The 27,215-nt window shown below is 38.6% G+C and overlaps 1 protein-coding gene across 4 annotated transcripts in view; it reads right to left on the bottom strand.

Moving 5' to 3' along the window:
• Positions 1–27,215, bottom strand: part of arid3a (AT-rich interactive domain 3A) — a 47,362-nt gene that overhangs the window by 8,490 nt on the left and 11,657 nt on the right. For 3 of the 4 annotated variants that reach the window (XM_055183634.2, XM_055183632.2, XM_055183633.2), the window contains exons 2-4: positions 22,955–23,436; positions 22,360–22,642; positions 319–391 (exon numbers count right to left, since the gene is read on the bottom strand). In XM_055183634.2, the coding sequence (XP_055039609.1) occupies positions 319–391; positions 22,360–22,642; positions 22,955–23,259 (661 nt within the window). In that variant the 5' untranslated portion in view covers positions 23,260–23,436. The remainder of the gene's footprint in view (positions 1–318; positions 392–22,359; positions 22,643–22,954; positions 23,437–27,215) is intronic. The other variant, XM_055183635.2, reaches the window with a different exon arrangement.

The raw sequence follows: 27,215 nt of genomic DNA, 5'->3' as shown, positions 1-27,215 counted from the left end.
TGTTTATAAGCAAGTTCAATAATTGATTAAACATGTTTGGGTTTAACAGATGTCAGATGTGTTAGTTGAATTTTCGAAGGCCAAATCTTGATGACATATGTTCACACTCCCACGTTAAACACACGTGTGCATGCATGAGCCAAATCGATGCTTTACCATGACACATAGAAATATGGAAAAAGTAATGCTATTGTTGTGTATATAAATAAACATATCACTGTGGTGACGTGAAAGATGAGTTGATGTTAGTGTGTGTTCTTCATGATATCATGGAAAGATATTTTCCAGTAGAAAAAAAGTGAGGTTTTGTATGCATACCTCTTTTTTGCATAAAGCTAAACAGATCGTCCAAGAACTCCTTCCTCTTTGGGTCGCTGTCCAGTTCATAGAGCTGCAAGTGGAAAAAACAACAGAAAATGTGTTAAATGATTGTTTTCATGTGATGTTGTCACGTACTCAGGGCGTGGAGGGCAAGAGAGCGTTATTTGCCGTTAACTGCAGATTAAGAAGCGAGGGAATTCTTTTGTTAAGCCTGAATGCTGAAGAGTTGCTGTGCAATTAAATGCACCAACCGACGAGGAGACAAGATTGGGCTATGTTTCTACAAAAGAAGAAAATCCAGAAAAAAGAAATTTGTGCCAGAAACTTATGTGCCTTAAATATTAACATTAAAATAATCCTGGAATTTTGTTACGAAATAGCAGGAATCTGACGGGTTTCAGTGACTATAAAATACCAAATCGGGTGCTGTGAATAGATCGCAAGTGCTCAAAACTTGTAGTTTGTGTTTATATGTTAATTTGGTTACACTTTATAATAAGGGTCCATGAATCATAATGAACTAAGACAAATGTATTTTTACTTAACCCTCATATTATGTTCCGAGTCAATTTGACTCGTTTTGATTTTAAGCTGTCGGATAAACCAGTTAACCTGTGATTTTATTCTTGAAATTTTGTGACTTTTTCTTATTTATGGCCATGAACATGCATGCAAAGTTTGGACATGCTGATATGTTTTGAAGTGTACCAAAATAATTTTGTAACGATTTTGAGGTTCGCGGGTCAATTTGACCCGCATTTTGTTTTGTTCCAAAGCAACTGTATAGACCTAAATTAAAGATGCAATGTGTAATTTTTAGAAGGATCTCTTGACAGAAATGCAAAATATTATACAAAACTATATGATCAGGGCTGTACAAAGACCTTTCATAATTAACCGTTATGTGTTTATTGCCTTAGAATGAGTCGTTTTTATCTACATTCACCGATGGTCCCCCTACATGTTTGTCGTCATTTTGTCCCGCCATGTTTATACAGAAGCTCTTAACGGACAAATTGTTTTACTAAGTTGTCTCTGGCGATGATAAGTTTGTCTGGTGGGGGCTACGGTAGCTTCTCTGTGTGTTTCAAAAGCAAGAGGATAACAGTGGACCGAGCCTCAGGTTGCAATTCACAACCTCACCACTATATGCTGATAAAATGTACACACTGCACCTTTAAATATATATTTTTGTGTTTGTTGCTATATTGGTGTTTTATTATCCTGAAATGGGGGTAAAAATGCTTCTCCTCACTCTTTTGAGTAGCGAAAAAGACTTTTACAGACACAGATGGTAAAAGTGAGCTATCATTTCTATTTACAATGTATATGAAATACAAGTTATCTTTTTCTTCCAGACATTGTCACTTTTTCTCATTTATGACCATGAACATGCATGCAAAGTTTGGACATGCTGATATGTTTTGAAGTGTACCAAAATAATTTTGTAACGATTTTGAGGTTCGGGGGTCAATTTGACCCGCATTTTGTTTTGTTCCAAAGCAACTGATAGACCTAAATGAAATATATATTTTTAGTGTTTGTTGTTATGTTGGTGTTTTACTATTCTGAAATGGGGTTAAAAATGCTGCTTCTCACTCTTTTGAGTACTGAAAAAGACTTCTACAGACTTCTACACATGGTAAAAGTGAGCTATCATTTCTATTTACAATGTATATGAAATACACGTTACTGTTTTCTTCCAGACATTTTGTCACTTTTTCCCATTTAGGTACATGAACATGCATGCAAAGTTAGGATATACTCATGTGTTTTGAAGTGTTTTTTTAGCAAAAATAATGATTTTTGTTACGATTTTGATGTTCGCGGGTCAATTTGACCCATATTTCTTTGTTCCAAGGCAACTGTATAGAGACAATTTAAATACATTTATTGCATATATGTTGGTGCTTTACTACCCTGGAAAGGGAAAAGTGAGCTTTTCCTCACTATTTTCAGTATTGATAAAGACTTCCTCAGACACAGAAAAGTAAATGAAAATAGAAATGATAGTTCACAATGTATATGAAACACTATGTAAAGCAGATGAATTCAGACCCACAGAAAATCCAAAGGTGAATACAGGTGATGCCAGCTGTGCCACATAAAACATGACACCAAAATAAGCACCAGTTGTGTAAAATCAGAAAGCACATGCTTGATGTGTGCACAACATGTAAACAGTGATTTCTTGAAAATGTTAATTTCTTCTCGACTGAACAAAGAAAGACATCATGTTTTTTGAGGAAAACATTGCAGGATTTTTCTAATTTTAATGGACTTTAATAGAGCCCAACATTTAATACTTAACTCAACACTTAACAGTTTTTTTCAACAGAGTTTCAAAGGACTATAAACGATCCCAAACGAGGCATAAGGGTCTTATCTAGCAAAACGATTGTCATTTTTGACAAGAAAAATAAAAAATATGCACTTCTAAACGACAACTTCTCGTCTAGATCCGGTCGTGATGCGCCAGCGTGACCCCACGCAATACGTCATGACGTCAAGAGGTCACAGAGGACGAACGCGAAACTCTGCCCCAGTGTTTACAAGTGTGTTGAAAGAGGACCGTTCCTACATTGTTGTATGTCAACTGATACTAATTAATGTCTTTGTGTCAGTTTATTGTTTAAAATGGTCTGCAAATGTGCGTTTTATATATGTAACACGTGACCTCCCTACGTCACTACGCATTTACGTTAGGTCACGCTGGACCGGACCTGGACGTAAAGTTGTGGTTTAAAAGAGCATATTTTTTATTTTTCTTGTCAAAAATGACAATTGTTTCGCTAGATAAGACCCTTATGCCTCGTTTGGGATCGTTTATTGTTTTCCAAAAAAAATAAAAAAATTCTTCTCAACTGAACAAAGAAAGACATCAACATTTTGGATGACATGGTGGTGAGTAAATTATCTGTATTTTTCTTTTAAGAAAATGGAATATTCCTTTAAGGAATTGCATTGAATCCAATGCGGGTCAATTTTACCAACTCCATTAAAATCATCACAAAAATGACGTCACAACATGAACTAATGCATTTACTAATTATAAATGAATGAAGAGTCATCAAGTCAAACATGACATGCTTTTCAGTATTAGTTAATGTATGAATTCATGTGTTGAGTCATGTTGTAGTTAATGATGACTCTTTATTAGTACAAGCCTTAACTCAGCATTAGTTCATATTTAAGTAAGAATTCATTTGAGTATTAGTTCATTATGATTCATGGACTTTTATTATACAGTGTTACCCTTCTACTGTTGAAAGCTGATTTAAATATTTGTAGCTGGTTTGTGCTGCCTCTCATGTAATGTAAACTTCCTCTTTTTGCCCTCTACACCCCCCCCCCCCCCTCGGTACATTACGTGTCTATGAATAGAGAGCACTATATGAAACTGTGTTCAAATACTACAGTAAGTATACTACTGTAACTCAAAACACGAAGGAAGATATTTTAAGGAATGTTTGTAACCAAACTGATCATGAGCCTCATGCACTTCCATAGTAGGAAAAAGAATACTATGGAAGTTAATGGGGCCCGTGAACCGTTTGGTTACAAACATTTCTCAAAATATCTTCCTTCGTGTTTATCAGACCAAAGACATTTATGCGGGTTTATAACAACATGAGATTGAGTAAAGATGACTGGATTTAATTTTTGGGTGAACTATCCCTTTAATGCTTAAGAAGTATGCATTGCCGCTGTATATATATATTAATTCATAAAAGCAGGACCCACATCACTAACGCATACACTCTCAAAAATAAAGGCACGAAAGCTGGCACTCACAATACTCAAAAAGTACATCTAAGGGTGCATATTAGAACCTCAAAAGGTACACATTGGTACAAAATGTGACCCTGTCTGTGAAAACCCAGCTGAAGTAATTTTGTTGTGTGATTTACTGTTACCTACATAAAATCATCCTTCATAACGTAAAGCACAGTCTGTGAAAATATAACCATTATATATTTAATACTGACTGAGTAACGTCATGTCAAAATATGTCAAAAATCAATGACTTTGATGCTCCTAATCTTATCATTTGATTGAGACTTTAACCTGGATTTTACAGAAAGGCTTAAATATCTTTATCTAAATGGTACATAATAGGACCTATTGAAGGGGTACTATACCACAAACATCTATTGTACCTTTTTCTATGAGTATACTTATGAAAGAATGAATGCCTTGAATGCACTGTAAATAGCTTTGGATTAAACCATCCTTTTTGTAGCGACACAAAGCCTATTTAATGAAGAAATGTGTCACTTTAAGGTATAAACTCTAGACAGGAAGATAAAGGGGAACCCCACGGTTTGGTTTGGGTCGGGTCAGCTTACTTTTGGGTTCTTTTCCACTAGGTGCAGTACGTAGTACCGATACTTTTTTTATTACTACCTTGGTCGGGGTTCCAACTAACCTGAGCTGATACCAAAACGTGACGCGAAAACACTGCAGATCACTGATTGGTCTGAGAGAACTGTCACTACCAGCGTCATCGCTATAATGTAAAACAGTGGTTCTCAAACTTTTTCCGCGTGCGGCCCCCCTTGTGTATGGTGCATTCCTTCGCGGCCCGCCCAAAATAAATTTATGACAAAAACTGTTCTAAATTTTTTTTTTATTAAACTAAACATATTAAGTTATACAAAGTAGTGCTGTTGGTTAGTAGCCTTATTTTTATTAGGTTTAATTACGTTCATTTATCATGAATTCTGTGTATTTTATAAAACTGGGGCCCCCCTGGCACCATCTCGTTGCCCCCCGGGGACCCCGGACCCCAGTTTGAGAACCACTGATGTAAAAGATTAGCTTTACCTCCATGCTAGCTTGCGCTGTCTCGAGTAAACGTGTTGTCATCGGTGCTTTGCTTGTAAGTCCCTTTTAGCGATGAAAAACATCGCTTTTATACCATATAAAAAGGTAATGTAAATGATTATAATAAATCCCACAATGCAATGTGCTTGATCTCTCCTATTTCTAGGACGAATAAACCACAAGCAATACGGTTTATATTTTGGGCTCATCAAATTATAAAACATTTCCTCACAAATTCGTAAAAATAACTGAACTGAATTCAACAATCACAGTGATGACATTTACATTTAGGCATTTAGCAAACGCTTTTATCCAAAGTGAATTTTGATGACATCATCAGAAAGTGTAGTTTACCACTGGTTGAAATGATTTTAAATATTTGCCATATTTTAAAACAGGCTCCGAATATAGACATTTACGCTGAGGAAAAATAATGTTTAGGACCATGTTCGAAGAACATTTTGTGAAAATATAACATAGATATCTTTAATACTGACAGAGTAAGGTTATGTCAAAGATTGAAATCAATGTGAAATAAATTAATGACTGAAATCAAACTTTGATGCTGCAAATTTCATCATTAGAATGAGACTTTAACCTGGATTTCACAGAGAGGGTCACAAGAAATAACAAATACTAGCATGAGAATGACAACAGGTGCCACTTCACGTAATAGAAAGGTCAAGCTATTAAATCACACGTAACCGGAAACAACAGGTAGCTAAGCAACGGAGAGTGATAAACTCCTCATCTCTTTCTCACTTTCCTCCCTTGTTGCTGAGCTCTCATTAGCAGCGCACACATACACATGAGAGAGAGAGAGAGAGAGAGAGAGAGAGAGAGAGAGAGAGAGAGAGAGAGAGAGAGAGAGATGTCTTGAAGGGGGAGGTTTTCATAGTAGAGGAGTGGTAGCGCTGGAGGCCAACAGAGGGTTAATTACAGGATGTATGCGTTTTTGAGGCCTGCCAAGCTATAAATCTCTTAAATGACTCCCTCGTACTCCATCAGGGCCTCCTCGTTTCTGTTTTTACCCACAATTCCACTGTACATGTCCTTTTAGTGTTTCAAACCACACGTTGATTATAAACACCGGATAACTTCTTATTATTCCACATCTTTGGAAGAGCATCTCAATGTAATGATGGTTTAGATTCAGATGAAACTCAACAGACAGACACGTTGTCAATCCGTTGTCTTGTTATTTTGCGGCCACTTGTCCTATGTTACAGCATTCAATTAAATTATTACAAGCTCACAATTTGGTCAACTACTACTTCTTTTGCCGTGGTCCTACAGATATATGTAAGACAGCCACATGGAGATTCAATGCAGTTTCATGTCCTCAAGACTTGGAAATTGAGTGTCATTGAGCTGAAAAAAAACCTTTGGCATCCTTTTCAATTTCATAATTACAGGTCTCATTATGACTATAATTTAGTCATGCCGGGTATTGTTTAGTTACATTAGCGGAAAATACAGTTACAGATTCAACAAGCAACAGATCCTGTGTTATAAAAATAAGTTGATCATAGTAGTTATTGTGCTCCTGTAACTAGATCAGTGGTTCTCAAACTGGGGTCCGGGGCCCCCAGGGGGGCTGCGAGATGGTGCCAGAGGGGCCCCAGTTTTATGACATTTTTATAAAATACATTAATTTATCATGAATTCTGTGAAATTAAACCTAAAAAAAATAAGGCAGCACTACTTTGTATAATTTAATGTTTTGTTTAATTAAAATGTGAAGTTTTAGAACTGTTTTTTAGATCCTGCAGTTTCCTGTTATTGCTCAAGTGGAAGGGGAGTTTAGCGTTAATATTTGACACATTAGTTTACATTTTTATACAGTTTTTAATACTATATACATTTCCTGTATTTTCTGGCAGTATTCTATTAAAGAGACTGAGAAACAATTATATATGATCACTATAGCATTGCAAAAACAACAAGTCTATTTATGCCAGAATTAGATTATTGCACAGTACTGTAGATATTTTTTATATTTTATTAGGTTCTTTGATAAGGTTACAATATTTAGGCGTATGTAGCAATATAATTTAAACCTTTAAACCTCACGTCACATAAGCACCAAGCAGCTCCCGCCGCAAGCCACAACAACAAAACAAAACAAGAAATAAATGTGAAGATTGAAGACGAGGTGTGGGGAAATTAAGGTCGAAAATTTACATCATTAAAAAGAAGGTCAAGCTGCTAAATCCAATGTAGAGGTATTTATAGTTCTTCTATAGAGATGAATACAAACGTTGCTTTGTAAAGGTTTATCCTATCTTGTTATTAATACGACCATGCTGGTTACTACGATTCATAAGTAGAGCTGGGTATTGGCAAGGGCCTCCCGATACGATACGTATCACGATACATGGGTCATGATACAATGTATCACGGTACAATACAATATGTGCATGTTGCGATACATTGCAATACTTTTTCTTTTTCTAAAAAAATAGAGCTGAACACCTGCAACTCTTTGAAAGCTGCAGGTGTTTTAAAATTTTCGGTCATTTTCTCACTTCCTCTAACTTCTGAGACATTGGCCGAATGGCCGTATATGCAGACAACTGGACAGCGACAACTACAGCAGCGGCAGAGGAGGTCTTTTGACACACACAGAGGGATTTTATGTTTTTTAAAATATCGATAGTAGAGATCGAAATACCGATACAGCTAACTATCACGATAGTTAGCTGTATCGATATTTTTGCACAGCCCTATTTATAAGCGTATGCTGTTGCCAGTTTATATGAATGTAATCTAATGGCTGTTTCCAATGCTAAAATATAGCCCGTTTTCATTTACATTACAATGCCTAGTATGTATTTTTAATGGTTTTAAATAGGGATGCACGATATATCGGCCGACATATCGTTATCGGCCGACATATCGTTATCGGCCGATAACTGCTTATTTTTAATATTATCGGTTATCGGTCTGATAGCAAAATTAAGCAGATAAATGAAAGCCGATAAATGATGGATTATTTTGGTTTGTTGAACCACTTCACTTGCTCATTGCTGGCCATGTGGAGTTTTGATTGGTGCTTTCTGTGACATAGCACGAAGATGACACGTGTTGCGGGCTTACGAAGAGTATGCTAGTCTAGCACAAAGACAAGATGTCCGCAGTCTGGGAGTTTTTCATTGTGAAAATAATATGAATATTTATCGGCCTATATATATATATATAGGTTATCGCCCCCCAAATACAAAGAGTTATCGGTTATCGTATCGGCCAAAATTTCCATATCGGTGCATCCCTAGTTTTAAATTGCTTTTTACAGTGGTGCGGGGCAGGTCAAATAATTTCATAAAAGCAGGACCCACATCACTAACGCACACACTCTCAAAAATGAAGTCGCAAAAGCTGGCACTGGGGCAATACAGTATTTAAAAAGTTGTTACCTAAATAAAATCATAATGTAAAGCACATTCTGTGAAAATATAACAATGATATATTTAATACTGAGTAACATCATCATGTCAAAATATGTCAAAGAATCCATGACTGAAATCAAACTTTAATTTTCCTAATCTTATCATTTGATTGAGACTTTAACCTGGATTTTACAGAAAGGCTTAAATATCTTTATCTAAATGGTACATAATAGGACCTATTGAAGGGGTACTATACCACAAACATCTATTGTACCTTTTTCTATGAGTATACTTATGAAAGAATGAATGCCTTGAATGCACTGGAAATCACTTTGGATTAAACCATCCCTTTTGCAGCGACACAAAGCCTGTTTTATGAAGAAATGTGTAAATCGCTTTGGATAAAAGCATCTGTCAAATGAATAAATGTGAATTTTTTAATGAAACCGGTTCTGACTAAAAAACAGTTTTGTAGCGACACAAAGCCTGTTTAATAAAGAAATGTGTAAATCGCTTTGGATTAAGCATCTGTCAAATGCATAAATGCAAATCTTTTTAATGAAACCGGTTCTGAATAAACCTGTTTTGTAGTGACACAAAGCCTGTTTAATGAAGAAATGTGTCACTTTAAGGTATAAACTCAAGACAGGAAGATAAAGAGGAACCAGCCTCTTAAGAGCCTGAATCTCAGGGGCCCCTGCTCTCAGCAATGGACAGCTGTAGATCCTTTTCGCCCCAAATTCTGTTGATACGCCCTGAGCCCCCTCCCTTACTACGAGGAAACACATCTGTTTATCTGTTTGAAGCGGGTGGAGGGGGAACCATCTGATTTTAAACTTCAAATGCTGGGTGGAGAAAAGTATCACTCACCACAGACAAACTCTTGAGTCGGTTAGATGTTAATGTTTAACTTTTAACTGATTTTTAACTCCTCAAACCTTAATTTGACGTTCTTGATGGAAATTCGGTTGGCGTTTAGAGATTATAAACCTATACGCGATTTATCCATCTCGACTTCAAACAGGTTTCGTCAACATGTCAAGAAACTATTTAATGGCTTTAAGCAAATAATCCTGCACACTCTTGTTCAGACATTCAGTCTTAGAAAGAGATTTATAAATAATTACAGTGGCGAAACCTGTTACATAACAGACGTGACGCAAATAACCAAGATAAAATGTAACAAAATAAATGTGTGAAATGCTTTAGTGGGTCAGCTATACATCTCTTCAAGGGTCTTCAGGAGTGAGGGAATAAATAAATGCTAAATTGGATACCCATCAGGACATCGAGACGCTCTGACATTGTGTTTCGATGACACGTGAGCTATAGGTCTCCAAACAACCCATCACACCTGCCAATCACCTCGAGAGGCAGACAGAATGACAATAGGGGGAAGTGAAGATGAAAACACCATGAAAACACAATACAACAATCTTTTATTAAGACGCCCGTTGCATTTTACTCATTTGAATGGTTTGCATTGAGAGCAAGAGGGACTTTGCTTTCTGTAATACTGAGAGAAGATCGGGGAACGACGGGGGTGTGGGGGGACCTCACACCCTCTCTAACCAAACCACACCCTCTGAGAAACACCTGCAGGGAATGAAGAATGGATTTTAGAAACCCAAACTCTGAAGTCGAAACTCTTGTGCACTGACTTGATCATTCAAATTGTTTCATAAACTCCATAACCACAGAAGTTTAATACAAATGTTTCTCTCATCCCACATCATTTGGGCAAAATAAACAGTTTGGCTCACAACAGCAAGTGATCAATAAATTGGATGAAATAAATCATTTAGGCTTACAATGAAGGAGAAAATGGGCTGTGCAATTAATAGTTTTTGCCCTATCCGTTTAAAGCCCTATCCAAAATGTGTGTTTTAAATTTTCGACCACTAAAACATTCAGAAGACCTTAGCGATCGCCCACAAAACCACATCATCATCATCACCACAATGAGTTTTTGTTCTAAAAATGTTTATTAGACAGAACGGTATCTATAGGGTTAAAGAGTGGAATGACTTGTAAAGGACCTTGAGAGGGGAATCAAACTCGGCCTGTTTTGGCTATATGTCCAACAAAAATTGTTTAATCAAATGCTTAATTTACATAAAAAGACTACAGCATGTAATGCAGGTCAGACTGTTCAATGCCAACGATTATCAACCAATCCCATTCTTGGCCATTTGCCTAACTTTTGACTACTCATTTAGAAATAAAATTATTCATTTGTTTACACCACAGTGAAATGAGCACAAGACTCATGCAGGCCCAGATTATCCATATGGCACTTTTCCATTGCATAGTACCCCACAGGTCAGGTCGTGTTACTTTAGCTTGGTTAGCTTTTCCATTGAGTTTAGTACCAATTCAGTTCGGGAGGGATTATACAGGTAGGCGTGTTGTTATATTTGCGCCTACAGCTGTGAGATCATACAAGAAGTGGAAGCGAGCATCATTGAAGTTGCAATGTTTCCCATACATTCATTTATTTGTCAGTCTGCCACAAAATCATTGAAGTCCACAAATAAATTTTTGCACATCGCGTTTATCACATGACAGTTTCTGTACAAGTGCCCGTGGCGGCAGTCAATGCTCTCTGCTAAGTTGCAAAAATGCTGTGCATACATGCTAAAGTGCGCGTTACGGATGTGCCGCCACAAACTGCAAGGAAAACACTGATATGGTGTTCCAGATTTTTGACCCCTAAAAGTTAGTTTGGGAATTTACAACAAAGCACAGATGATAACAGGTTTGATTCTCATGAAATCCAGACTTGGGGTGTCCAACATCAGATTTTTTTTAAAAGCCCCCAAAGCCAATTTTTTTGCACATATAAGATTAACCCTACAGTCGCGTTGGCTACAAAAGTGAACGACACCGAGCGACACGCACCCGCTTGATGGGCGTTCCTTGGCTAGTTTCTAAAAGCGGTATCAAAAGTCACTTTAGAGGTATTGTTAAGTTACAAGAAAGGTGTTTTTGGATTTAAAAGTATTTATTTCTCGATAAAAGTAACAAAATATTTGAGATAAAATGCCAAACTTATAAGATATATACATAAATGCGAATTTTCCGCCATCTTGAATTATTTTCTCAGACTCGACCACAGACCTACGTCACGTTGCTCCTTCACTCCGATTGGCAGTCGCTTTGTCGCATCGCTCAGTATTTGCATAAAATAGCCTGCTTGTCTATTTTGGCCCCGCCTTGCTCGCGCACCGGCGAGCTCGTCGCTTGTCGCTGGCAAACGGTCACTTCCATTGAAAATGAATGGTAGCCTGTCGCTCTGTCTCTGTCGCTTGTAGCTAATGTGACTGGGGGGTCAGGTTTGAACTTACTATAAAACATTTTTTAGAGGATTTAAAAAAAAATCCTATATAATTATTTACATTTTTTAGATTATCATTATCAAAAATTATCATTACCGCAACATGATATTACATTAAATATGCATTTACAAACTCATGTTTTGGTAATGAGAACTAAAAAGTTGTCTAAGTACCATGACAAACAAAATTTCATCTTGAGTGTCACAGTCAGTTATGTCCCTTCCAACAATTAAAAAAAAAAGTTAGTTCATTGAGGGCTTAAACAATGATTGAAAATTGTTGCGGAGGATGAGAAAAAATTTCTTGTACACATTTATACTTCTTATTAATACCATTAATACCACATGTTTCTTTACTGTAAATATTTATAGTTTAACATGCACTGAAGCTTTTATTTTTTAGATGTTTTAATTATAAATATTTCCATGTCAAAGAACCAAAATCCAGTCATTGACATGTTGCGGTAATGAAAATTTTCCCCTTAAATGTGGAAAAAACAACAAAATTGGTTTGTATGATGTCATTTGAAATCATGTGCAAAATAGTATACATGAAGAGATGTTTGTAACTGTATGGTTCTTATTTTGAAAGCATTTACTTTTTTATCAAAATGTTTCATGACACCTCATCATAAGTCTAATTTTGCGAAAATCACCAGTTTGCTCGAGACAGCGCAAGCATGAAGGTAATGATGAAGGTTTAGCAATGATGCTGGTTGTGACGATTCTCTCAGACCAATCAGTGATCTACAGTGTTTTCACCTCAAATTTTAGTATCAGCTCAGCTTACCTGGAACCCCAACCGAGGTACTAAAATAAGTGCTGAGTACTACGTACTGTACCCAGTGGGAAACCCCCAAAGTAAGCTGACCCAACACGTGGGGTACTATGCAATGGAAAAGCACCAATAGATTGGGCAAGTAAGTGCCCTGGGCCTCTTCCTAATTTTGAATTTCTTCTAGTTGTTATTACACGTTAAAAGACGAGTAGATTGCGAGCACACAAGTGTGCAGTGGTGGATGGAGTTAGGCATGCATGACATGGGAAGATGCCAAGGGTGGTCTATTGCAGGGGGGGCAGACTATTTATTATCTAAGTAGTAGTAAATGTGAATAATTGCACTGCAGGCTGATTTAAGGTGTGCCCCTAAATTTTCTGTTTGGGCTCCTAACATTTTCAGTGAGGGGATACAGTGATCCCAGTACAAAAAGTTAGTCTAGAGCCCTGCAATGACTAGGCCTTTAAAATATATAGGGGGGCACTTCAAATGTGGCACTACATTGTGTTAATCCGGACCTGGACTCAAACTATTTCAAGTCTAAAGCAAAAATCTGTCCAGACAATGAGGTGACACAATTGACTTTAAATTTGAGAGAGGCACATGGACAGAAACAGAGAGGAGCTTAAGGGAGGTAACCATCTCATCTGTATCATGTTACGTTTAGTATTGTAAAACATCCAGTCATTTACTGCACCCTGATCCACTCCAGCTTCCTGTGGCTCAAGTCCTGTCCACCTCCATCAATTAAAACGTGGACAAACACACGACCTTCAACCCCTGATCTTCCCACAACCATCCCCCTTGTGTCACAATGAAGGTGTGTCGCCTGTTTTTATAAGCGACGTAAAGCATTAACAACCGAGTGAGGACGAGAGTGAGCTTTCAAACGGATGTGGGCTAGGCTGAGTTTTTCGTCCATCTTTGTTTACATTCTTGCCTGGCTTGGTTTCTGCAACGTTCTGGCTGACATTTGCAATGTCTGGACGACATCCAGCTACGACAGCAATATCTAAAGCAGCCCAGTTTTCCTGTTCGGACACGAGCGAGTCATCTGTGCAATTCCAGCTGTTTGAATGGCAGTGTGCCTATGGGGGATGTCTGTCTGATTCGAAATACTGACACATGATGTCACGTCTACATGAAGAAGACAAATCTCAGAGTGCCTCGCGTCTCAGTCAATTGAATGACTCGGCGTTCGTGTCCCTAGAATGAAGTAAATTAAACAGCTGAATGATAATAGGTCATCGAGAAAACAAATCTGTAAATTAAGCAAATGAAGCACTGATATGCTTTCCATCTCAAGGTCAGGACACTTTGTTTAAACACAAAGTCCAACCTGGAGACACAAACAACAGCTTGTGCTATAACAACAAAAGCCACGGTGCTGGGCGAATTTAACAAATTAATTCAACATTTGTTTACAATGTTTTCAAAGCAAAGCAGTGATAGTTTGGGAGCCGTTCAAACTACAATTTAAAGCAAATATAGTTAACCTCCTAAGACATACGTGGACATCAAATTTTTTGGTTGTTTGCACCATAATACTTAAGTGTGTGTAACTGGAACCTGTTGTACACAAACGTGGACAATTACACTGCTTCATGTTCAATGAAAAATATTTGGTTATTATATTTATTGGTTCTTCATAACCCCAAAATAGCTGGAAGAAATCTGAAAAAAAGACAAACCAAAGCTTGGGGGGGTCTTGGGAGGTTAATAAGATCTAGGGCTAATATGATTCATCGAGTTACTCGTATAACTCGATTACAAAAATTCCTCGAGGCATTATTTGTTTTGGTTGTTTAAAAACAAACACAAAAAATGTATCCGATTAATCGATCGATTAAGTGCTAGATTAATCGATTAAAAAAAAGAATAGATAGCTGCTGCCCTAATAAGACCGTACAGCGAATTGACAACTACTGTTTTAGATTTATGAAGTTAAAACAATGGTTTTATTAAACGTGTTAAACTTCTTGATCTCGTCTCTGAGCAGATATCTTGATAAAATCCTTAAGCACCTGCCAGCCCTGCAAGGGAGATTTGCATACAGACAAAAATCTTTAGGCTTTTAGTATCAGGCTTTCTCAAAATCCAGCATTTGACTACATCTCATTTGCAAAAGGATGCATTAGATCTTACAAAACGGAAAAATAAAGCCAAATCAAGGTCAGTGAACTAAAACCACAGACTTGGCCGGCAACAGATGGCAAAATCCCTTCTTTGTGCAAACGGTTAAAACATGTCACTTTCATACCAATAGCCATGTTTCCATCACCATGATTTTATGCGCATTTAAAGTATCGCAACAAAAACAAGTGATGGAAAGTCAATTTTCAAACAAAAATCCCTTAATTTGCAAAAACGTTTTTACGTTTTTTTTTATGCTCGGCTGAGGTGGTTTTTGCGAAAGAGAGTGAATGGGAATAATGGGAGATGGTAGCTAGCTGTTTCCACTGACATTGTTTTTATCATATATGGAGCTCCGTGTCGTCTTAATGCCCTTGCTGCTAGTGCCTGCATCAAAAATGCTGCATTCCTTCTTCTGTGCACAGTATTTAGTTTGGCAATTACAAACTGCACTACTAGTAAATTTATAACTTGCCCATTGTGACTGCATGCGTTCCCGTGTCAATTTTCCAAGCATGCCTTGTTTTATTTACTGTTGGTTACTAGTTACCAATACCACCATTATTTGCTCGAACAACTTGTTGGAAACACACCAAATTGCATTTTTTTCTTCTTCACGCTTGGATGGAAACTCAGCTAATGAAACATCTTAAAATGGCTTAATACATGATTAATACCTACATCCAAGTAGGCCTGTTGAGATAATTATTTTATTGACTTATCACTTAATGAACATGACCTCAGTGATTTTGGGAGAGGCGATATATTGCCATGGTGTTTACATGTGTGTTTGTTTGCATAAAAATGAATGTCATTAGCATTTTAGCCAATCGCGTATGTTTCTGTCATTTCTATCATTTGCTATCCGGCTCCGAAAAGTGGCTGAGACATAACCATAACATCTAGTGTTTAGATCTGAGGTGTTCTAGCTATTTTGAACGTGACTGCACATGATGTTGCGTGGTGCTGGGATTTACACTGAACAATGACTATTTGTGGATTGATATTGAAATGCAGCTTAACCAATGACTGCTTATATACCTTTTATATTATTTATGCATGTTTTAATTATTTAGAATTTTATTTTTCTTACATTCCAATTTCAATGTCTTTAGATTCTTTCCAACATTAAACTTTTAAGAATATTCTTGCATTATTATACTATTATATTGTCATTATATAATCAGTGACAAAAAAAGGCAATAATATCGATTATCGCCAATATTTCTGGAGCAATTAACCGACTTATGAAAAGTAGCTATCGTGACAAGCATCCAAATTAAACAGAGAAACAAATAATCTACATTTTATTTTAGTAGCCAGTTTCAGAAGAAAGGCCAGATGTCTCTTTGATGTGTTTTGTAATGACATGGGTCGGTACACTTGCAAATTCATCAAATCCTTTCATGACTTAATTTCAGGAGTGAATAAAACATCAGACTGATAACATGTCATAGCGAAAGCAAATCTGTAAGGCAAATGAAACACTAATGTGTTTTACATCATCATGGGCTCGGAAAATTTTATTTGTTTAAACAAAGAGACGCAAAAAACTGCGACTACAAATGTAATTTAAAGAGATGGAAAATCAGCAAAATGGCACAATAAACGTCATAAATGACAACGATCGAAAAATGTAAATGTATAAAAAAAATGAAGTTTTTTTGTATTGTACAGCACCTCTGAAACCGATAGCGGGAATTCATGTTGCGAAAACAAACCACTTACTAATATATGTATGAAAAGGTAAATTTGTGGCCAAGCATCACTCCAACACTGTGCCTTTAATGGTCACCCCCACAGTCTTTGCTGTGTGCAAATCAATGTTTAATGTTAAAACCACTAAATGGCAACTGACTGTAGAGGGTGTGATGAATTTTTAAAGAGCTCTTTTCTTTACTGTCCATCTGGGCTCCATTTGCCCTCCTGCTCCCGTTTACAGCCGAGACATCAAAGGACACTTCTGCTTCCCTTTACTTCAGGAAGTTTGCATCTAAGGAACGAACATGTAACATTTTACAGAGCTGCAAAAGCAGAAATACCCCCCCCCCCCTTCATATAGGATCCTGATCGTGACACGATTTCATAATGTACGATAGAAGTGCGCCGGGCGAGATCTATGAATACATGAACTGAAAGTAAACCATCAAACCCAATACATTCGGAGGCATGCAAGCATGAGCATTAATGCGTCCCGGATAACTTTAAAGGAACGCCTACTCATCCGACAAAGAAGGAAAAACTTGATTTGAAATTGGGTGTATATGCATATTTTCAGTATGCCTGATCAGCACGCAGCGATTACACAGACTAGTTCCCTTTAATCCAGACGCTTAACTAACATAACAGAGAATTGCACACAAAACATTGCATCTGCGGTTAGATCGCAATTCATGTATTTGAAAGAAACTGCGTTACTGACGGTTGATAAAGCACAAAAACGCTGTGCACGTGACATGTTGAGTAATAAAGTCATGAAACCAGATACCCTCCCTTTAAAATCCAGTCATGAGTGAAAAAGCAGGCACATTTGAGACACATACTAATATTAGGTGTAAACAGGGCCCAACTGTAGTCTGTTAACAGTTGCAAGGCAAGCAGACTGGCAGGTTTTTCATTTCGTTCGTTTTTAATACCGTACCAAGTTTCAACGGCTATGTTCATGCTAAGAGTCGAGTTTAATTAGTAAGAATTAATCTCAAGTTGATAAAGATGAATCGGCAGCTTTACAAAATCTGCATTTTCCAAAGGCTCTGAATGGGACTAATTTTGTTTTTAATTCTGAGTGTAAATGTGTTTAAGTTTTTAGCAATGTGCTAAAATATAAATTTAGTAAAATAAAGCCGAAATTACAAAAAAGGCAACCCTAAACCTAACCCCAACACTAATCATTATTTCTCAGTACCTAAATGTGTAATTACGCTGTAACAGTGACATAAAAAATAAAGTGTAACCCAAAACAATATATAATACTTAGTGGTGGGCACTATGTCGGTTAACATGAAGAGGAAGTTACGGCAAACCACCAAAACAGGGGAAATATAAACACACACACACACATACATATACGTAGACCTATATAGGGATATGAGCGCAATACTAGTATTTCTGTACAAAACCAAGTAATTATACTAAATACGAAGTAAACTGACTAACAGATGCCTGACAGCAATTTACTTTTATTTACTTTTAAGTATCGGTGTCAAACCATGCCGGCAAAACAGTATAATAAATGTATAATATCGACTATGCAGTGAACACTCATTTTCATTTTATATTTAACTACTATTGTATTTTTGTTTCAATTGTTCACCTGAATATTCGATGCTGTTGTTAGATACGTTAAAATCTTCAAGCACTGTTTACTACATTTGTATCTCTTGGTTCGTTGACCTGTATTTTAAATACTGACTGTTTATTTGCCCTGAATAATTACCTGGTATCGACTACAAAATGCTGGTAACACGGCAAACTGAAACTAAAAACATTTATACCTAATTTAGTTATAGAAGGGCGGATGACCGGGTTAAAGAAAAGATATTTGCATTGCCCCAAAAAACTGGCATATTTAGACTCTTTTAAGAATGATTTGACTAATCTCGTTTACAAAAGGATGCATTCAAGAAAAGAAAAGGCAAATCAAATCGAGCCGAATGAATAAAGCCGAAAACTTGGCAGGAAATGGACAACGGAAATAATCCCCTTCCTTATTGTGCGAATGATTAGAGCGTGTCGCTTTTGATACCAGTATATAAATCTGTTTCTTTATTCAACTTTATGGCAGGCACAGATAGCAGTTTGGCAGCGCGCCTTAATACACGATTAATTAATATCTGCATGAAACAATCGCAAAAACTGTGTTTATTTCGCCTCTATTTATAGTGGTTTAGTAGGGAAGGCTGGGTGGCAGAGCCCTTGAAATGTTTAATCCTACAACTAAAAAAATTCAAGTTTAAGTTTAATGTGAATTTTCACATTAAGTAATGAATTAAATATATAAAAAAAAGGGCGGACTTTGGAACTACTCCAGCTATGATGATCTATAGACTTTTCTGCCCGGGTCCACATTATCACTTTCCCTCAGGCACATTCCACACTGCCCCCACCCACCTGCCCAAAAATAAACCAGCGGGCCTTAACCCTTTCCTCAGTAGTGCTCCCTCGATCTAAAACACCACGGTTACTGAACAAACAAGTGTGATGTGTCAACAATTAAACTTGAACCAATAGTATGCAGCATAAAAACATTTGTATGTTGTCAAAACTGGGTGTATCCTTCAGTTTTGATGTTTGTATTGTCAGGGGTGGGGTGGGGGGTAAAGTATACTTTATACAACCATTCAAGTGCCTCTTTATGATTGCATAATATCATCTTAACGCACATAGAGCGCTGCGTGTCTTGATTATGTAACTGCTCACACTTTCTGGCGACGACTTGATATAAAGATAGAGCTTTAAACTGAACACGAGCCCCTATAACATTTCTGTGAACTAACAGTCGCAAACACCTGCAAACGCCTCATGTAGCACATCACACGCTCGACATAGACCAATCACGTGATTGTGTTCTCATGATTTAACCCTGATAGTTGTTCTTGGGTGCAAATTGTCTAGATCAAGCATGATTATAAAATAAAACAACACATTTAAACTAGAAATTTGGTTTGAGTTACCTAAAGGGGACACTTTAGCTGAAATGTCTGTTGTAACGTAAAGACCCTTGTGCTGTTCAAAACACGTATATAACAACAGAGATATATAAACTACTAGTGTTGGGCGATATGCCCCATTTTGAGATCATCCTATCGTCAGTCTGCGAAATCACAGATACACGATAGTATTCGTTGATTTTTTTGTGCGCATTACAAGCTCTCTCGCGCAAAGTACAGCCCACAAACCCTCTCATGCGAGGAAAAGCACGCAATGCGCATGTTAATGTGAAACTAGGATGATAATAATAATAATAACAACAACTATCGCCAACTATCATCATGAAAGCCCACTTATAAGCGATATGTCTGACGATCGTCGATACACGACACTATCGTCTATCGGCACAAACCTATAAACTACTACTTAAATCTTTTCTGAGCAGCTGCAAAAAGCTGCGTCGTAAATAGCATAAAACACCAAAAGACAAAAACTTTGCTCGACTGAAGGACTTAAAAATATATTTTTCGGTAAGTTAGGTGTGACCAATCTTATGGCAATTTGTCTGCATTTTACAAGATGGCTAATTTGTACGACCACATTGTACAATTTGCTTGACCTCTGTGACGTTGGGGTGTTTGCACTATTAACTTAATACGGATTCATACGACAAAAATTATCTTATAAAACATGTAAATAAATATATATAAATAATTGTTTATTTCGGAATTATGCATATTTGAGCGATTTTTATTAAAGGGGTCATAGCGTAAAAATCTGACTTTTTCCATGTTTAAGTGCTATAATTGGGTCTCCAGTGCTTCTATCAACATGGAAAATGTTAAAATGATCAACCCAGTCACTTAGTTTTGGTAAGCCACTCAGTGCAAGCCAAGCGTGCCGCCCAAGCCCTGAAAAGTGAAGCCAAAACGTCTCGATCGCCCCCAGTGACTGGTCCCAGTATAGGTCATAACCCCCGCCTATAAACACTTTAACTTTTTTTCCCAAAGCTGGTTTCTGTCATTTACTGTAGTTTATTTCATGATGATGTAAATTCAAGTGTTTGTTTTTAAAATAAGTTTGTTTTTAGTTAGTTATTTAATGCTATACAAACGATGATTTGACGTCATGATTGACAGCTGTGATATGCGCATTCTGCGAGGGCGGGGCCTTGATTTCGCGGCTTGACTTCCTGCTCACTACTGCGCAGGACTGGTCCCGAAATCGCTACTGCGCAGACTTAAGACCCAAGATGTCAGCGTCGTATCCGGACACTGACGGCTTCACTTTTCACCAACGGAAGAGAGCGAACGAGCGTCCTCCATCTTTTTTTCACAGTATGTGGTGCAAGCATGTGAAAAAGTAGGTCATTCAGATTTTGCCTGTTTGAATGTAGGTAGCAAGGCCAATTACAATACTACCGCCCCTTAATCTGCACCATCCAACGCTGGCACTGCAATTTAGTGCGAAGAAAAAAAATATTGACAGCACAATTGTGTTTCAATTTCAACAAACCACCATCATTGTGATCAAATGTTTGCATTTCATCAGCTCATTTGCATTTAAACGACACACCCCAAAACGGAACATTTTTGCTCAGGCTTACAAAGTGGCAATTTTAAAAATACGCATTCTGGGGAGACCAAACATTTACTTTAGATCTTAAAAATATACATCTCACAACATGACCACCCTTTAAAGATATTATTTTAATTTATGAATGATTTCTTTGGCTTTTCCACAAAAATATTGTGTATTTTCTGACTGGGTGGGCCAGCCGTCAATCTGGATGGGCCAGTGCCACCCTTGCCCTTATGTAGCATTGCCAGGAGACATCATAATAGCGGCAGAGAGAAGCTACCAGTTGTCTCATTTTCCGAGGAACAAAAACTTAACCGAAGAACACATAAACTAAAGTAACAGTTCTTCTTCATTGTTCAAATGTGACAAAAGACTAAATATGCTGCATGTGATTTTTCCTCTTTTTTTGCATTTGCCTTTTGGCACTATTTAGAAACAGCTAGTTATTAAACCTTGAACCCATTTCATTTCAAGTTACGAGCGTGTAACATCACAACAAGCTGCAGCCTGCACATACGAGTGCTTAACCACAGCTTATCCGTCACATAGCTATAGATTATGTATGTTTGGAATGCAACTATGCCATATATGGTGCAGGTTTAGCAAATGGCAAGAGCAATGCCTACAGTCTTACGGAGGAAAGAATCGAGTGTAATAGTGGCTACATCCGCACGAGGTGTCAAATTACAAAAACATTTGCGTATACCAAACTTAAACTATATTATGTATTCATGTTTCTTACAAATAAATTGATTATTGATCTTTTTTATGCAAATTTCACAACTCACCAGTCACAACAAATAATACTGATTTTGTTATGCAGTTGCGCAGAAAACCCAAAACCAACAGTACAGCAACTTGGCCACCTCCAGCTATTAAGCAGCCGATGAAAATGTACTTTAATATAAATGAGATGTGTCCTTGTTGCACCTGTTAAGAACATGGTGTCCCAGAGAGGTGGGCTGTAGCTAAGAGACATAAGAGTCAGATTTACTCACTGTCTCGGGTTGTATATCAATTACTTCTGGGGTTCTGCTTTCATAACCTTTATGTCAAGTCTCATTTGGTCTAGGTTCCTCACACTGCCGTTTTCAAATCCATGTTCCTGTAGCTTAATTGGTAGAGCATTGCGTTAGCTGTGCAAAAGTCAAGAATTTGATTCTGAAGCCCGGAGTATAGTCTGTTTTTTAAATGATAGCCTTGCAAAGTATAGTTTATTTGATCCATCTGTGTACACAGAGTATGACACATTACAATGTGGAGAGGTGACATGTCGCACTCCTAACCCAATGCTCTACCATCTGAGTTACAGTAATATTGTTACAATCACCCACAGTGCCTACCTGTCTGAACTGCTCCTCATAGGTCCAGTCTGCGTGATCCTGCCCATGAGGCGGCCCGTGGGACGAATGAGCGGAGTGCACCAGCGCACGTGGTTCGGTTTCAGAACCGGCTCTGGCTTTCAGCAGCTGAGAGGAGTGGTGCATTTGGCGGTGGGGTAAGAGAAGAATACCTCTGCCGGGGGTGACGGCCTCACGACCCGACGGTAGCCCTTCGTCGCCCAGATCGTCGTCGTAGTCCTCTTCCATCTCGCCCTCGAAATCATCTTCGTCCCATTTCTGCTTTCTGCACATTGACATGAGATAGGGATGATTGTAAATGTAATGCTTGCCCAAACAAAGCTAATTGCTATAAAAATAATGTGGTTTGTGTGGCTTTTAGGGTGTTGCTATGTGGTTCCTCTCACATTCACCCAGACACTACAGTGGTTGTTATGATATTCTGGGCCTTTCCTATGACGGATTGGTCCTATTGTTTTCTTAAACCGAGTCAAATACTTTGTAAAATAATTACAAACGGTCATGACTTCTGTGTTGTGTCATCTCCAAGTAATTCGCTAGAGTTAAGTGTGTGTTTAACTTATGTGCATGCACTTACATTTGCTCTTCCTCCTCAGACCCCATCATATGATTGTATTGCTCGTCTTCATCATCATCATCTTCCTCATCATCCTCTCCTCCACTGCTGCGGTCAGACATGGGGCTGTCGGCCCTTTGAAGTCCAGCCGCAACCGCGCGCATGGCAGCCAGGGCTGCCATTTGAGCTTGCTCCGCATCGGAAGTGGAGTTCAGTTTTAGCTCCTCCCCCGAAGGGGCGGGCCCGTTTGACTGCCCCGCTTGCTCCATCAGCAGTTTGGCTCTCTGCTGTCTGTGCAGGTTCTCCATCACGGCCTGCAGCTTCATTGCCTGCGAAACAGGACGCGCTAGGATTCTGCCCCCTTCACTTCCCCCCACTGCTGAAGACAGGCTGGACCACTTTCTGTAGACTTGATCCAGAGGGGCGGGGCTTTTATAACAAGCCGGAATGGTTGGTCTTCTACTTTACTTTAAGTGGGAGGACGACCCCCACAAAGGGCCTACCTGAGAACGAGAGAAATTATGTGTGAGAGAAATTATGTGTGTGTGAGAGAGCAAGAGGAAATGTGTGTAATGCTTGCCCAAACAAAGCTAATTGTAGAGTGAAGAGTAGAGTGAAGTGAGTGTAAGCGACTGAGCGTGTGTAAGTGAATGTGAGAGATAGTGTGAGAGAAAAAGAGAGAGAGAGAGAGAGCTAGAGTGAGCGAGAGAAAGAGTGAGTGAGAAAGAGAGGGAGATTGAGTAAGAAAGAGCAAGTGTGTGATTAAGTGAAAGAAAGTGTGAGTGAGAGAGGGAGAGTGAGCGAGCGAGCGAGCGAGAGAGTGTGTGAGCGAGCGAGCGAGCGAGAGAGTGTGTGAGCGAGCGAGCAAGCGAGCGAGTGTGTGAGCGAGCGAGAGAGTGTGTGAGCGAGCGAGAGAGTGTGTGAGCGAGCGAGAGAGTGTGTGAGCGAGCGAGAGAGTGTGTGAGCAAGCGAGCGAGCGAGAGAGTGTGTGAGCGAGCGAGCGAGCGAGAGAGTGTGTGAGCGAGCGAGCGAGCGAGAGAGTGTGTGCGAGCAAGCGAGCGAAAGAGTGTGTGCGAGCGAGCGAGCGAAAGAGTGTGTGTGAGCGAGCGAGCGAAAGAGTGTGTGTGAGCGAGCGAGCGAAAGTTTGAGTGAGCACGAGAGAGTGTTTGAGTGAGCGAGAAAGAGTGAGTAAGAGAGTGAGTAATTGTGAGTGAGTGAGCACGAGAGAGTGTTTGAGTGTGCAAGAGAGTGAGTGAGTGAGTGAGTGAGTGAGTGAGTGAGCATGAGAGAGTGTTTGAGTGAGTGAGTAAGAGAGGGAGAGTGAGTAAGAGAGTCAGTAATTGAGAAAGAGTGAGTGAGTGGGTGGGTCAGTGGGTGAGTGAGAGGGTGAGAGAGTGAGTGGATGAGTGAGAGAAAGAAAGAAAGAGAGAGGGTGAGCGAGAGAGAGCCAAAGAGTGAGTGAGGGAGCGAGAGAGTGTTTTAAGTGAGCGAGAGTGAGTGGGTGAGAGAGTGTTTGAGTGAGAAAGAGAGTGAGTGGGTGAGAGAGTGTTTGAGTGAGCAAGAGAGTGAGTGAGTAAGAGAGTGAGTAATTGAGAAAGAGTGAGTAAGTGAGTAAGAGAGGGAGAGCGAGTAAGAGAGTGAGTAATTGAGAAAGGGTGAGTAATTGAGAAAGAGTGAGTGAGTGAGTAAGAGAGGGAGAGCGAGTAAGAGAGTGAGTAATTGAGAAAGAGTGAGTAAGTGAGTGAGTGAGTGAGTGAGTAAGTGAGTGAGTGAGAAAGAGCGTGAGAGAGTGTGTGGGTGGGTGAGAGAGAGAGGGTGAGCGAGAGAGACCCAAAGAGTGAGTGAGGGAGCAAGAGAGTGAGTGAGTAAGAGAGTGAGTGAGTGAGTGAGTGAGTGTGTGTGAGAGAGAGAGAGAGTGAGTGAGTAAGTGGGTGAGTAATTGAGAAAGAGTGAGTGAGTGAGTAAGAGAGGGAGGGAGAGTGAGTAAGAGAGTGAGTAATTGAGAAAGAGTGAGAGAGAGAGAGAGTGAGTAAGTGAGTGAGTAAGAGTGTGAGAGAGTGTGTGGGTGGGTGAGAGAGTGAGAGAGAGTAAGTGGGTGAGTAAGTGAGCGAGCGAGCGAACACACTGTGAAAAACACAGATCAGGACTCAACAACAAGGAATTCAAGGAATTCTGTTAACAATGAATATTCAACTGCCGCTATTGAAGTATCAGAGAAAGTCACTTAAACATACTCTTACTGACCATACACGCTTTCATACACTAATGCTGCAAGTCAAGAAATGCTAAATTTATCTAATAAAGCAATAACCAAATCTCAGCTACCAATCTGCTGTTCCTCATACAGCAAAGATTCACATTAAATGACATTTAATATTCATTCAAAATCATCGGTCATGTAAATACAAAATTTACACTGGACTTAATCTGGGTGTTAGGGGAAAACAGAGCATTAACAGAATCACTTCACAGGTCACTCAGTTCAATAAACTAAACTCTTAAATGTTGCTGTAAACAAATCATAATGATATATAGCCAAAGAAAATATGTTTTTAGGTCAAGACGAACATATCAAATTATCTTTTTGTTTAACATTTCCATTCAGTCTACCCTATTAAACCGCCGTATCTTGAATGTGCACGCATCTATGTGCGAAATCTAGAGGTTGTCCTAGACATGTGTTTTCCTAGAAATCTGAATGTTTAGTAAAACTACTTGCTATCGAGGCCATCTAAAGCATGCTGCAGAACAAAAACATAGAAACCTCTGAGCCAGACAAAATGTTGGCAGCGAGATATGAAGTACTCGCCCAACCGGAGCAGCAAAAAAACTCTTATTGTTGAACTGATATAAAAGATGAACCAGATGAACTATGATAGAAAAAAAACATTGCTAGAAATAACAGCAGTAATCTCATTTAATGATAAAGTGACACATACACAGCACGTCCTTCATTACCCGACTTATTATAAAGCAGACAGTGTTTTCTTTTAGTATGGGGAAATGATCTCTTACAAACATTTGCATTTACCATCAACATATGCTATCTACCATCCATCATGACCCACCTTATTCTGTTCACTGCACCTGTAAACACAGCCATCATGACATGAGTCTACACTGTAAGAGACGCTTCATTAATTATAAAGGGAGTGTCCTCATCAGGTCATCAGGTGTAGACTTCAGGAGTGTGCGACTACAACAAAGACTTGATTTCTTCTTTTCATCATTTTTTTTTTAGATGGCGTTAAAAGCACCGGCACATCTCACAGACTGCATCACTAAATTTACACGTTCACTATGCACTGTGCCTGCTGCTATTTGGGGCTTTATTTGTTGTGATAAAAGTTTATATAAGCACTGCTTTGCCCTCACTCACCCCTCTCCCTAGTTTATAAACATCATGTCCAAAAACCCGTGCCATTCGACAGCTATTACATCACATCCTATCTATTTCGTTCACAACGTGCATTTCATGCCTGTGGCTGTAAAGCAGGTTATAAAACATTTCATCGCTCAGCACGATGCGGGCATACAATGAAACTGCGGGGGGTTTATGGGTTAACCCACAGAAATGGAGGGATTGTGAAGTCTGAGCAAACACAGAGGAGATAAAGGGAACGCTTAGGGTCTAATTCCACACTGATAATGAGACTCACGCTGGCCGACATACAGATTCCCTATAGGTGTCCGAAAAATGCACACATTCAATCCAATGAGCCTAAACTGGTTCAGGATATCTATTATTTAATCACGACATGCTGGAACCCGATACATTACAATGAATGCGTACAAATAGTGATTTCTTTTGAAATGTGACCCTGAGGAAAAAAATCCTATTGCACATGACTTCATAGATTTACTCAGACTTTATCCTGATCTAAACATACATTTAACATGAAACTGAGGTGTTCTGGTCTGGTGACATTTTTCACGGCACTTTTGAGATGTCAAGACGAGTTATTAAAATATCAAATGGGCTGCCTAACATTTCTGATTTGATATATAGAAACCAACACCTTGTTTGGGAAGTTAACATCCAGAGTATGCAGTGTACCACATGAGTAAAGACTCGCTGACATCTATTAATAACACAAATCAAACTGGTTATGAGAGATCAGCTGTCACTTATAAATGATCTTACCGAGAAGTCTTTGTGTTATTTTAGCTATTGCTTAACGTGGCATCTCTGGTAAGTTCAGGGTTTTAATGTATTTAAGATGAGCCAAGTTGAGGAGTGATTTAAAGGAACCGTATGTAAGAAATTTATATCAATTAATCA

This window comes from Misgurnus anguillicaudatus, chromosome 14 (assembly GCF_027580225.2).
Source record: "Misgurnus anguillicaudatus chromosome 14, ASM2758022v2, whole genome shotgun sequence".
NCBI classification, from domain to species: Eukaryota; Metazoa; Chordata; class Actinopteri; order Cypriniformes; family Cobitidae; genus Misgurnus; species Misgurnus anguillicaudatus.
This window is presented reverse-complemented; position numbering and strand designations above follow the sequence as displayed.